Source organism: Vombatus ursinus, unplaced genomic scaffold (assembly GCF_900497805.2).
Source record: "Vombatus ursinus unplaced genomic scaffold, bare-nosed wombat genome assembly UNPS02014770.1, whole genome shotgun sequence".
NCBI lineage: Eukaryota > Metazoa > Chordata > Mammalia > Diprotodontia > Vombatidae > Vombatus > Vombatus ursinus.
Window position 1 is genome coordinate 35,738,412 of NW_020954548.1, and position 12,109 is coordinate 35,750,520.

The 12,109-nt window shown below is 44.2% G+C and overlaps 1 protein-coding gene across 1 annotated transcript in view; it reads right to left on the reverse strand.

Moving 5' to 3' along the window:
* Positions 1 to 12,109, reverse strand: part of CACNA1H (calcium voltage-gated channel subunit alpha1 H) — a 156,069-nt gene that overhangs the window by 46,284 nt on the left and 97,676 nt on the right. The window contains exons 16-22 of the mRNA XM_027863001.1: positions 11,925 to 12,025; positions 9,724 to 9,847; positions 8,921 to 8,989; positions 7,834 to 8,018; positions 4,171 to 4,297; positions 2,620 to 2,745; positions 224 to 313 (exon numbers count right to left, since the gene is read on the reverse strand). Coding sequence (XP_027718802.1) covers positions 224 to 313; positions 2,620 to 2,745; positions 4,171 to 4,297; positions 7,834 to 8,018; positions 8,921 to 8,989; positions 9,724 to 9,847; positions 11,925 to 12,025 — 822 coding nt within the window. The remainder of the gene's footprint in view (positions 1 to 223; positions 314 to 2,619; positions 2,746 to 4,170; positions 4,298 to 7,833; positions 8,019 to 8,920; positions 8,990 to 9,723; positions 9,848 to 11,924; positions 12,026 to 12,109) is intronic.

A 12,109-nucleotide genomic window follows, 5' to 3' on the forward strand; every position in this document is an offset into this window, starting at 1 on the left:
GTGTGTGTGTGTGTGTGTGTGTGTGTGTGTGTGTGTGTGTGTGTGTATTTCAGGATTTCACTGGCATACTCTTGGTTTGGAAGCCCTAAGTCTGGTAGAAAAAGCAGAGGTGGGACATTTTGGGGGGGGCAATAAGAGTGAGGAAGACCTTACTTTTCTAAAAATGCACTGGGATTCATGCTGTCCCAAGGGAAAACGCTGCCACCTCTGACCCCTTAGGTACCTGTTGGTTGATGCCCACGGCATCCAGGCCGTCATACATGATGTTCACCCAGCCATCCTTGGACGAGAGCACAAAAAGGGACATAAGAGCCTGGCCCAGGAAAGACAGGGAGAAGTGGAGTCATGACCTGCAAATGTCCAGTCCTGCAACCAACCGCCCCAGCACCTCCCACTCTTATCTTCACTAACTCAGAAGAGAAGAGGTACGGATAACTGAAAGCCAGCTAAGAACTCCAGCTTATTGTGTTTGAAGCTCCAACAGTCTATAAAAAGAGATCATAGACAAGAAAGAACCTTGCTAAAGTTTAAAAAAAAATCCCTGGGGTAGGAGTCAGGATGCCTGGTTTTACAGTTTCAGTTCTCCCACCCACTTGCAGTGCAATTTTGAGTACATCGCTTACCCTCTCTGGGCCTCAGTTTGCCCCTTTGTAAAATGGAAGAATTGTGTGGGATGGTCTCTATGTCTCCTCTTTGCTCTGACAGTCATTTTGCTAGCACTATGGCTCTTGTATGTCATCTGGACAATTTGTGAACTTGCTCTTTTCTCGGTGAATAAACAGACCTGCTTTAAACTCAGGACCTTCCAGTTTGTAAAGGGAAAGGGAGGTGGGGATATCAGAACTCAAAGTATCTGGCCAGTGTCAGTGTCAGGGAGGAGATAATTAGGGGGCCTAGAGTGTGGGTGAAACCTTTAGCAGGGGGCATTTTTAATTTAATTTCACCAAATATTTAGTAATGTAACATAGCTGCAGAAAGGACTCCAGAAATCACCTTAGCCCAAACCCTTCTTTTTCCAGGTAAGGGTCTCTGTTCAGAGACCTAGGCGAGTGGATTGTCTGGCCCAAGGTCACAAAAGGAGTAGTAAGTGATGGAACTGAGATTCAAATGGAGGTCTTTTGACTCTAAATCCAGCACTCTCGGGATTACAGGCTCATAGATTTGGAGCTAGAAGGATGTTAGAGATTCTCTAGTCTAACTCCCTGGTTTCCCTCATGAGGAAATTTATAGATATTAAGTGTCTGTGTTGGGATTTGAACTCAGGTCCTTGGAGTCCAAATATCAGCACGCCTTCCACTGTTTCTCAGAAAGTGCCTATTCCATGCAAGCCCTATGCTGAGCACCCGGGAGAGCCAGAGAGATGACACAGGCCCTTCTCTCAAATAGTTTACATCCAGTGGGAAGAAGAAAGCATGCAGAAATGATGACATAATGATGGCACAAAGATAAATGAGACTACTGCTAAGGAGAGGTCTAGGCAAAGTGCTAGGAGAAATTTGAGGAAGGGGAGATCATTTTCACTTGGGGAAATGAGAGGAGAGAGAGTTTGAAAAAAGGGAGAACCTAGATCAGGTCTTGAAGGAAAGGGGGAGCATCTACACATGGAGATTATTATTGTGGCAGGGGTGGAGAGAATACATTTGGGGCATGGCATGAGCAAAGGTATGGAGGTGGGAGGTACAGTACAGGGAGAGGCTAGGAAATAGGACAATAGCTGGCTGTAAGACAGTGAGGCTGGCCCCAGATATGGTTAGTGGTTAGTTATAGGCAGGTTCTAGCATCTTAGTCAGAGAAACATAGCTGGGATCTCAGCCAGGGCTCTGTCCTTTCATCCAATTGTATAATCCAATAAGCATTTTATTAAGCACTTACAATGTGCCAGGCACTGTGCTAAGCGCTGGGGATACAATTAATTAAAAGAAAGACAGTCCCTGCCCTCAGCGAGCTTATAATCTAAAGCCTTACATGGCCAACAATGACAGATTATAAGCTTCTTGGGAGTCTGGCTCAACCCTAGGTGTGTTTGATGGTATTGTAGCCCCAACTTCGTCCAGCCCTACAGAGAATTTGACTACTACCACTGCTGATAATAGTTATGTAGCACTTTAAAAAAGCTCTATAATCCATATGTTACATAGATTATTACATTTGATCATCACAATAACTTTATGAGGTGGCTGATATTATTATCCCCATTATACAGATAAGGATATGGAGCCTGAGAGAGGTTAAGTGACTTGCTCAGGGTTATACAGACAATGTGTGTCTGAGGAAGGATTTAAACTTAGGTCTTCTCAACTCTAAGTCCAACATTCAACCTATCCACTATACCACCCAGCTGCTGCTGAGTCAACTGTGTTCAACCTGTATTCCCTAGATGGACTAAGACACCATCCAGGTCCTAAGCATGGGCTGAGTGCCCGGATCCCTTTTTCATCTGGCTCTGGCTGTGACAGAAATATTTCCTTGGGGGTCTTCATAGATATGGTATTCTACTTGGGGGAGGAGCCAGACCCAGATAGAACAGGAAGGAAGGTGTGAGCCCTCAGGTACCCCTGATCCCAGCCCATCATCTGTGGACCTGGCCTCAACCCCAGGCTGGTCTCATGCGGCACTCACCTGACCCAGGTTATCGAAGTTGTACTTGCGCCGGATCCAGCGGTAACGGGCTGCACAGCAGTCGTCTTTGGTGGTGATGTTTCGAGTGTCTGGCCCGTCACAGTAATAAAACTTACCCTTGAAGAGCTGGAGTGAAGAGACAACAGCTCATCTCAACCAACATTCATGAATGACAAACACTCACGAAAGGCCCAATATACATTGGATGTTGGAGACCCATAGATGGATATGACAGAGATCTTATTCTCAAGGGAGCTTACAATATAATTGGGAGGCAGAAGAGGGGAGGAACATGTCTACAAATACCCATGATAGAAGGGTGAGTGAAATGCATGCAAAGGAAAGGGTACAGGAAAAGTGCTAGGATAAATTGTTTTTTGGAGGTGGGGTGGTCAGTGAGGCCTTCATAAAAGAGTTAGGCTTTGAGGAAAAGAAGGGATTAAAAAACAGGTGGGGTATGTGAGAGGAATTTCTTTCAAGAATGGGGGTTAGGGGGTAGGAAGAGCTCAGGCAAAGGTTTAGAGATGCAAAAATATAACCTACCCAGAGCCCTTCTAGGCCTTAATTTTCTCATCCCTCAAATGGGAATTCATGATATTGAGCTTATTTTTTCCCCAGAAATAGAATCACAGAATGCTGGATCTGGGAGGGGGCCTTAGAGACATATTAGTGCAGGGGTTCTTAACCTTTTTTATGTCGTGGACCTTTTTGACAGTCTGATGAAGTATATGAACCCCTTCTCAGAATAATGTTTTAGATCCATAAATTAAAGTACATGGGAATGTAAATGAACCAAAATTATATTGAAATAAAGATGCCTCCCCCCATCCAAGTTCATGAACCCCCTGAAATCTAACAACAGACCAGGTTAAGAATACCTATTCCAATCTAACTTCCTCAGGATCTTAGATTTAGGGATAGGGGCATCTCTGAGCACATCGAGCTCAGCCTACTCATTTTATAAATGAGAAAAATCAAGACCCAAGGAAATTTAATGACTTTTTTCTTTTTTAAAATAATGTTTTATTTTTCCCCAGTTATAAGTAAAGATAATTTTAACATTCACTTTTTTGATAATTGAAAAAAGGAATTAAAACCAAAACACAATGAAGCAAAAATTAAACCAGCACATACTTTATGCTCTGTGATTTCAGTGCAAAAGCATAGAGGAGGTTGGTGGAAAATATGTTTAAATATATGGCCGACGCTCAAGAAATGATAGTGGCCAAAGACTCGTAGACTAAAAAAAAATAACTTTATGCCTAGCTATTAACATACCATTCATTTAAAAAAAATTTTGAGTTTCAAATTTTCTCTCTCCCTCCTTTACCCTCCTTCCTTCCTGAGATAGTATTAAGGAAATTTAGTGACTTTTCAATTGCCACACAGGTATCAAGTGTGAGATTAGCTGAAGCTTAGGGAAGATAACAGCTTTGATGAGGATCACAAACTGAGTTTGTGGCGGGGTTGGACCAGCAGCCGTGTCTCCAGGGGCCCTTAATAGCACCCACAACCCTACTCTATGCCAGCAAATGCAAAGAACACTCTTACCTGAACCCCAAGAATACCAAAGATGATAAAGAAGGCACAACAGATGAGGACAATATTTCCAATGGGTCTGAGAGATGATATCAAGGTTTCTACCACCAGCTTGAGGCCCGGGGCTCGGCTGATCACCCTGGACCAAAATATTACAACAAATAAACTTAAGAACAAATTCTGAACGTTAGTATCCACCCCTGGCGTCCTTGCTGGAGTGTCGTCTCCAACCTGTCGGTAACATAGCAGCCCGAGTAGTTACAGTCACCAAATGCCTGAGCTAGCAGGGCCCTTAGACGCAAGTAAATGAATGAATGAAACCGCATGTATTAAGTACCATGTGCAATCACTTTGCTAAGTAATAGAGCACTTTTGTTGTTAGGTTGTTTTTGTTTTTTCTCCACGACGCCATCTGGGGTTTTCTTGGCAAAGGTACTGGAGTGGTTTGCCGTTTCTTTCTCCAGATCATTTTACAGATGAGGAAGCTGAGGCCAACAGGGTAGAGTGACTTGCCCAGGGTCACACAGCCAGTGAGTGACTGAGGCTGGATTTGAGCTCAGGAAGATGAATCTTCTTAATTCCAAGCCCAGTTTTCTATCCACTACATCACCTAGTTAGATAACTGTTAATGTACTCCTTTTTTTTTTTTCAGAGATGGGCCAGGAAGGAAGAAAAACTTGCTCCAAGGTCACAGTGAATCCATTGACAAAACTACAACTTGACCTTGGGTTTCCTGATAACTGACCCAGCATCTGGAGATAGGGTGACATTCACAGTAAGTTAGCCGTGATCTACCCCTGTCATCATGAAGGAGAGCCAGGAATCAGACTTATGACTTCATTTGACCATGGAGAATGTGATATCTGCTGTCAGTTTATATGGATACAACTACTTTTTGTTGTTGTTGTTGTTTCAGTTGTATCTGACTCTTCATGACCCCATTTGGGATTTTCTTGGAAAAGATAATGGAGTGGTTTGCCATTTCCTTCTCTAGCTCATTTTACAGATGAGGAAACTGAGGCAACCTTGCTAAGGGGTCACAGAACTAGTAAGTGTCTGGGACCAATTTCGAATTTAGGAAGATGAGTCTTCTTGACTCCAGGCCTGGCACTCTATCCACTGCATCACCTAGTCGCCCCGCACACAGCTCTTTCTAGATCTCAAGGCCAATGTGTCAGGGCATTATGGGAGCTGCCTCTAGATGATGTTGCTGCTCATTTTGGTCACTCCGGTTCAGCAGCTCCACTTCTCCGGTACACTGTTTGGGGAATAAATTACACATCACCTTTCACAATCAGTCTTCAGTGGGATTATGCAAACTTGTTGCCGCAACTATGGATATCATCAATCAATGAACCAACAAGCATTTATTAAGCACTTACTATGTGCTGGGCTCAGTGCTAAGTGCTGGGGATACAAAAGCATAAACAGTCTCTGTCCTCAAAGACCATATGTTTGAATGGGAGAGACAACGTACACATAATTCAGTTCATACAAGACACATATGAAGTATATGGAAGGTCGCCTTGTAGAGGAAGGCATTTGCAGCTAGTAGAGCTGGGTTAGGCCTCCCAGAGGAGGTGGTGCTTGAGTAGAGCCTAAAAGGGAGCTGAAGTGAGGAAAGGATTATAGGCACGGGGCACAGCCAATGCAAAGGCATAGATTTGGAGATGGAGGAACAGCAAATAGGTTAGTGATAGAGCTGCCATATTTATGATTAAAATTAACTGTACAGAGCAGAGGTTGGTTATATAACTGGCTTATGAATTGCCTCAAAAGACACCAAATCTTTCCTGGTTTGATTTACCTTCTGTGTGGCAGACTCATAGCCAGGGGTGTGTTGGAGTCAGCTCCTACTGGTTTGTGTTAGCTGATTGTTAAATTTTCAGTGTCAGCATTTACATCTTGGAATTTGGCAAATGCTAAAAACCAAGGCTTGATTTATTGTTTTGTTGATTGTCTAGACTTAAGGAAGGATGCTGATCAAACTTAAAAGTATGTTCTGTATTTTCAGAGAGCCAGTTGTTAAATATTGATCAACACACCCTTGCCCCTACTACATGTCTTAAGCTTTGCTTTTATACTTAGGTTTCCATTTTCTAGGAGCTAAGATCGTCTGTGTCTTACCTCACTCCCTGCGTGAGATAACAGGGGCACACACAGCTCCCTCCCCCACTTCCCTGGGCCTCTCCTGTCACTGTCTTTTAGAGAATCCTTGCAAAGCCAGCTCCGTGGGAGTCAGTCACATAATCATCGTGGTGACAGATTTATTGGCCCCCCATGCTCACCCTTGAATTTGTCAATGAGTCCCTGTTGGGGATGATAGATGGTGTGATTATATATATATATAAAATGTTTCTCTCTTTCTCTCTCTGGCACAACTCACATGCTCTTAATTAGTAATAACAGCATTTGCTTCCTCACTCTACCAATCTAAAGGGGTAAATTGTTGATTTATGCACCCATCTGACTGCCCACTATAAAGTGGAACAGTTCACTTTTCATTGACCAAGAGATTCATGCCCATGCTGAACACAGGCCTAAGATGGAATCAGCCTGGGGCCACTTAGCTCAGGACTGGGGCTTTTTAAGAGACTGCCAGTCACCACCATAACAAGTGATTTGCATCAGCTGATACTGCCCTTGGAGATTATTGTCCTCACACTGAGACTATAAGGAGGGAGACGAGCAAATGGAAATAGGACTGTTTGGCAAAGGGCAGTAACCCACGGATAGCCGATGTCCATGGAGATCACTAATACTTCAGAGTATAGGAAATGGAAGGCTAGGCTTGGCTATGAGGAACGTGGCTGCCACTTTGGGACTAGTAGGACTGGACCATGGGGCTACTGACTTCCCATCCGGTTTATCTTTCAATAAATACTTCTAGACTTATAACAACACTCTTTTTTCTCTAGACGTTTTTTGTTGTTAAGCCATTTTAGTAATGTCCAACTCTTTATGACCGCATTTGGGGTTGGCAAAGATACTAGAGTGGTTTGCCATTTCCTTCTCCAGCTCATTTTACAGATGAGGAAACTGAGGCAAACAGGGTTAATCAAGTGACTTGCCCAGAGTCAGACATCAAGTAAGTGTCTGAAGCTGCATTTGAATTTGGGTCTTCCTGACTCCAGTTCCAGAACTTTATCCCTTGGGCCACCTAGCTATCCAGTCATTGCTATTGTCTTACAATTCAGACCTGAGCACTGATTGGCTGTCCTGTTGGGCTAAAACATCAAAAGAAAATTCTGTTTTGGAGCAAGACACAAAGGACAAAATACCTAGGTACTTCTTATAAATCTTAACTGACACTATCTCTGTGGGGTTAAGTGACTTGCCCAGGGTCACACAGCTAGTGAGTGTTTTGTGTCTGAGGCCAGATTTGAACTCAGGTCCTCCTGAGTCCAGGGCTGGTGCTCTATCCATTTTTCCTTTTATTTCTTCTGGTTGCCCTTAAGGGCTCTGGATTGGCCAGGAGACAAGAAGGAGAAGGTGGAGACAGAGTGAAAAGGCTAGGATAAGCTATATAATGGGCCATGTACCCTTAGAAAATTGAGAGCTGGCTGTAGGATGGACCTTCTTTGGGTGCCATTCCCAATGACATAACTTCATCCTGTATCCAGTCCTGTATCCAGTCCTGCCCAGTGGGGACAGATTCCGGAGCCCAGTACATACCGAAGTGGCCTCAGCGTCCTCAGCAACCGCAGAACCCGGAGGATGCCCAGGATCTTAGCCCCACCAGCTGAGGCCATGGAGACAATGATGTCGATGATGGAGACAAAGACCAGGAGCCCATCGAGCACATTCCAGCTGCTCTGCAGATAACTGTTCTCCCCAGAGAAAAAGCCCAGGGCCACCACCTGGGAATGGAGCCACAGATATTGTCAACTCAAGAATGCCATCAAGGGCACACAGCCTTGTGGGAAGCACTTATTGGATGCTAGCTGTATACACAACCCTTATTTATGTCTTACTTATCTTTGTGTCTTCCCTAGGGCCTAGTTTGGCTCCTTATACATAGTGAGACAAAACGGGATGGTCAAAGGAACTCTGGACTGGGAGACAAGAGGCCTGATCCAAAACTTATGGCTTGGGTGGCCATGGGCCAGCTGTTTCACTTTTCTCAGCCTCGGTTGATTCATTTGCAAATTGGGGATGTGGATACTTGCAGAACTATTGAATGGAATGTGCTTTGTACATCTACAGAAGAGTAAGCTCTTAACTAGGTGCTTAATAGATGTTTGTTGAATGTATGGATGGATGAATGGGTGGATGGCACCCTGTGGTGGACATGTGGGGTATACCAAGATGAATTATTCATCTTTGACTCCTACCCTTAGGAATCTCATAATCTAGTAGCTGACATGAGACATCAATAACTACATTCAAGACCACAGGGAGGTATTGCTGGGAGACGTCAGGGGAAGGAGAGACCCTTTTTGGTGAGGGGGAATCAGGGAAGTTTTCACAGAGATGATGGTCTTGAAGAACAAATAGGATTTTGGTAGGTGAGATATTCCATGGGGAGGAAATTTCAGGGCAATGAGTGGTGGACCTGGAGAGAGTTGGACATTTACGTGGAGGCTTTGGGTCTTCTTGTGGGCAACTAGACTCTTTTGAAACCGTATGCCATGTTTACTAGGTTGCTGAGCAAAAGCCATGCTGAATCCCTCCCCGCCTCCTCCCGCCCTTCCCCACCTCCTACCCCTCTTCCTTCCCTGTGCTTTCATCCAATCAAAAAGAAAACTTTGGTGCCAGATACCTTCACCATCATTTCAGCCACAAAGATCGCTGTGAAGATGTAGTTGGAAACACTCAGGAAGACTCGTTCCTGTAAGGAAGGGACATGACATGAGGATTCCTGACAGTGGTGACCCAGAGGAAAAGCAGGCTGGAGCTACACTGACCCTCAGTAAATAGGGAATTGGGGACATTCATGGTTTACACTTCTAAGGGCAGAATGTCTCCAAGAGGGAGGGTGTAATTGACAAAGTCGTAGACTTTGAGCTGGGAGATTATATTAATTTATATTAATATTAATTAATTATATTAATTTATATTAATTCTTCTACTGACTTGATTTGGGGCGATCTCTACCCCCCAGATGTCAGCATATTTATAAAATGAGTTCGGACATGTTAGACTAGAGCATATTTAAGGTCCCCACCAGTTCTGACATTCTTCCATTCTCTGATCACGTGAGCTGCCCTGTCGGTGACTCTCAGTAAAGCAACCAGCTTCAGGGTCATCTCTATAGGGTGACAGAGACCTACAGTCAGTGGGGACTGGCAGTGCTGACAAATCTGTCTGGGCCATTCAGGAGTAATTGTTCTGCTGTATAATTTAACCACACCTGAACCATTTGCCTGGATAGTTCAGACAAGCCAAAACCCATAATGAGGGAAGGTCTGTCTGTGTGTGTGTGTATATGTGTTGCCCCCCAGGAAGCCAGGCTTGTGGCTATTCCCAAGGTTACTTTAAGATGGGTTACAAATTGAGCCCAGATCTGAGAGCCAGTGAAAGAGGGAGCCTTCTTGGCCTTTGGGGTGGAATGGGGGTACTTACTGTGCTGTTAGGATCAATGTCAGGTCGCTCTAGGGCTATCGTGATACAGTTGAGAAAGATGAACACCAGGACCACATGGTCAAACATCTTGTGGGCAATGACCTTCTGACATGTGACCCGGGCTCTGGGTGGAGCAAAAAAAGTAGATTCAGGAGTCAAGGGAGGAACAAATAGACTCAAAACCCGATATTGCCTGCAAATGAGTGCTCTCATGGAGTGGGGGGTTACCGGAGCTGTGTTTTAGTCTTGGTTTGTTGCTAACTCTGTGTAACTTGGCGTGAATCCCTCCCCTTGCCTGAGCCTAAATGAAGTTCATCTATCTGTAAAAGAGGGAGGAGTAAGCCATGTCCTGCCTCCCACCCAAGGTGGTGCCAATGAGATAATGGCTCTGGAAAATGTAAAGCATGGTCCCACAGTAGGGAAGGGGTATAGGTAGGCTTTGAACTCAAGTGTTCTGGCTCCAAGGCTAGTGGTGTCTCTGTGGTGACATGCTAATGTCATGCCAATGGTTGGATTCCAGGCCCAGGTCAGTGATGGTGGATGTGGAGAATTTTGGGGGTGGTATTGGGGCCTTCTTAGGACTTCTGGTATCCCTCCTATGGATTTGTGGAGAATGACATGACTTTACGGTGGGGTGAGTGGGGGGTGAAAGTGGTCAGATTCATTGTGCAAACTAGTCTAGCTGTGTTACTAGGGAGGAGAGGAAGAGGAAGGGAATAAATATTTATATAGCGCCTACTATGTGTCAGGCACTGTGCTAAGCATTTTACAAATATCATCTCATTTGATTCTCACAACAACCCTGGGAAGTAGGTGCTGTTATTATCCTCATTTTAAAGTTGAGAAAACTGAGGTAAAGTGTCTGAGGTTGAATTTGAACTCAGGTCTTCTAGACTCCAGGCCTGGTGCCCTATCCACTGTACCACCTAGCTGCCTCACCAAACACTAACTTGTGGTCTGACCCTGGGGAAGTTCTTTCCCCTATCTAGTACTATATGTTGTTGTTGTTGAGTTATTTCAGTTGTGTCTGACTCTTCGTGAAACCATTTGGGGTTTTCTTGGCAAAGATAACTAGAGTGATTTGCCATTTACTTTTACAGCTTATTTTACAGATGAGGAAACTGAGACAAACAGGGTTAAATGACTTGCCCATGGTCACACAGCAAATAAGTGTCTGAGGCCAGACTTGAACTCAAGTCTATCTGACTCTAGGTTCAGAGCTTCATCCACGTGCCACCTAGCTGCCCCTAGTACTGTATGTCCTTGCCTCTAATTTAAAAAGGCTGAACTCAGCAATCTCAAGGTCCCTTCCCGTTCTGAGAGCTTATGTTCCTTAGAATCTTAGTTTCTTCCAGCTTTGACATTCTATGTTCTAGAGTCCTTCCTACCTCTAACCTTCTTTGATCTATGATCTGAGTTCCCTTTCAGCTCTGACATTCAATGTTCTCTGTTCTGAAATTTCTCTGAGCTCTTACATTTTATGTTCTGAGGTTACTTTAAGTTCTGACATTCTTTGTTCTATGATCTGAATTCCCTTCTGACATTCTACATTCTATGTTCTGAGTTTCCTTCCATCTTTAAAACCATCTTGTGTTCCACATTCTAAGTTCCCTTTGATTTGTGATAATCTGTGTTCTATTTTCTGAGGTTCCTTTCAGTTCTGACAGTCTATGTCCAATATTTTTAGGTCCAGTCTAGTGCTACCATCCTGCGTTCCAAGGTCTTAGTCCCTTTTCATTCTCGACATTCTATGCCTGATGTTTTGACATTTCTTTTAGCAATAATGATCTACTATATATGGTTCTTTATGTTGTTATTATTATAAATAAACATCTAGATATTTTGGTGGTATCGATATAAGAAGATGCTTGGGTGCAGTATTAATTAGTTCTCTGAACTATAGAAAGAAGAATCAAGCAGGACCAGGCTTCCCTCTGTCCCGTGTTCGCCTTTGACTAGAGATGGGAGTGCAGTATCACAGAAGGTGGAAGGGAACTTGTGGAAACTGGCAGTGTCCTATGTGAGGCAGTGGCACAGGTTGGTGATCCTGGGGATCGGGCTGATGCCATTTGTGAAATTCTAGAGGGCGGGGCCATGCTTGCTTCTTGAACCCCACAGAGCTACCTTTGAAGGCTAGCATTGCTATGTCCAGAGGAAAGCTCAATCACCACCATCTGCAGCTGATGGGGGTGGCTTCTTACCGGTTCTGAGGTGAAAATATGTAGAAGGACCAGTCTTCATGAGTCTTACACCATTCTGGCTTGTAGGGCTCCAACATCTTCTTTAGTCGGAAGCAGTAGCTCTGGAAGCGAAAGAAGATTGAAGGATTATGAGATTTAGAGTTAGAGAGGATTTAATGGCTATCTACCCCAAATCCCTTATTTGC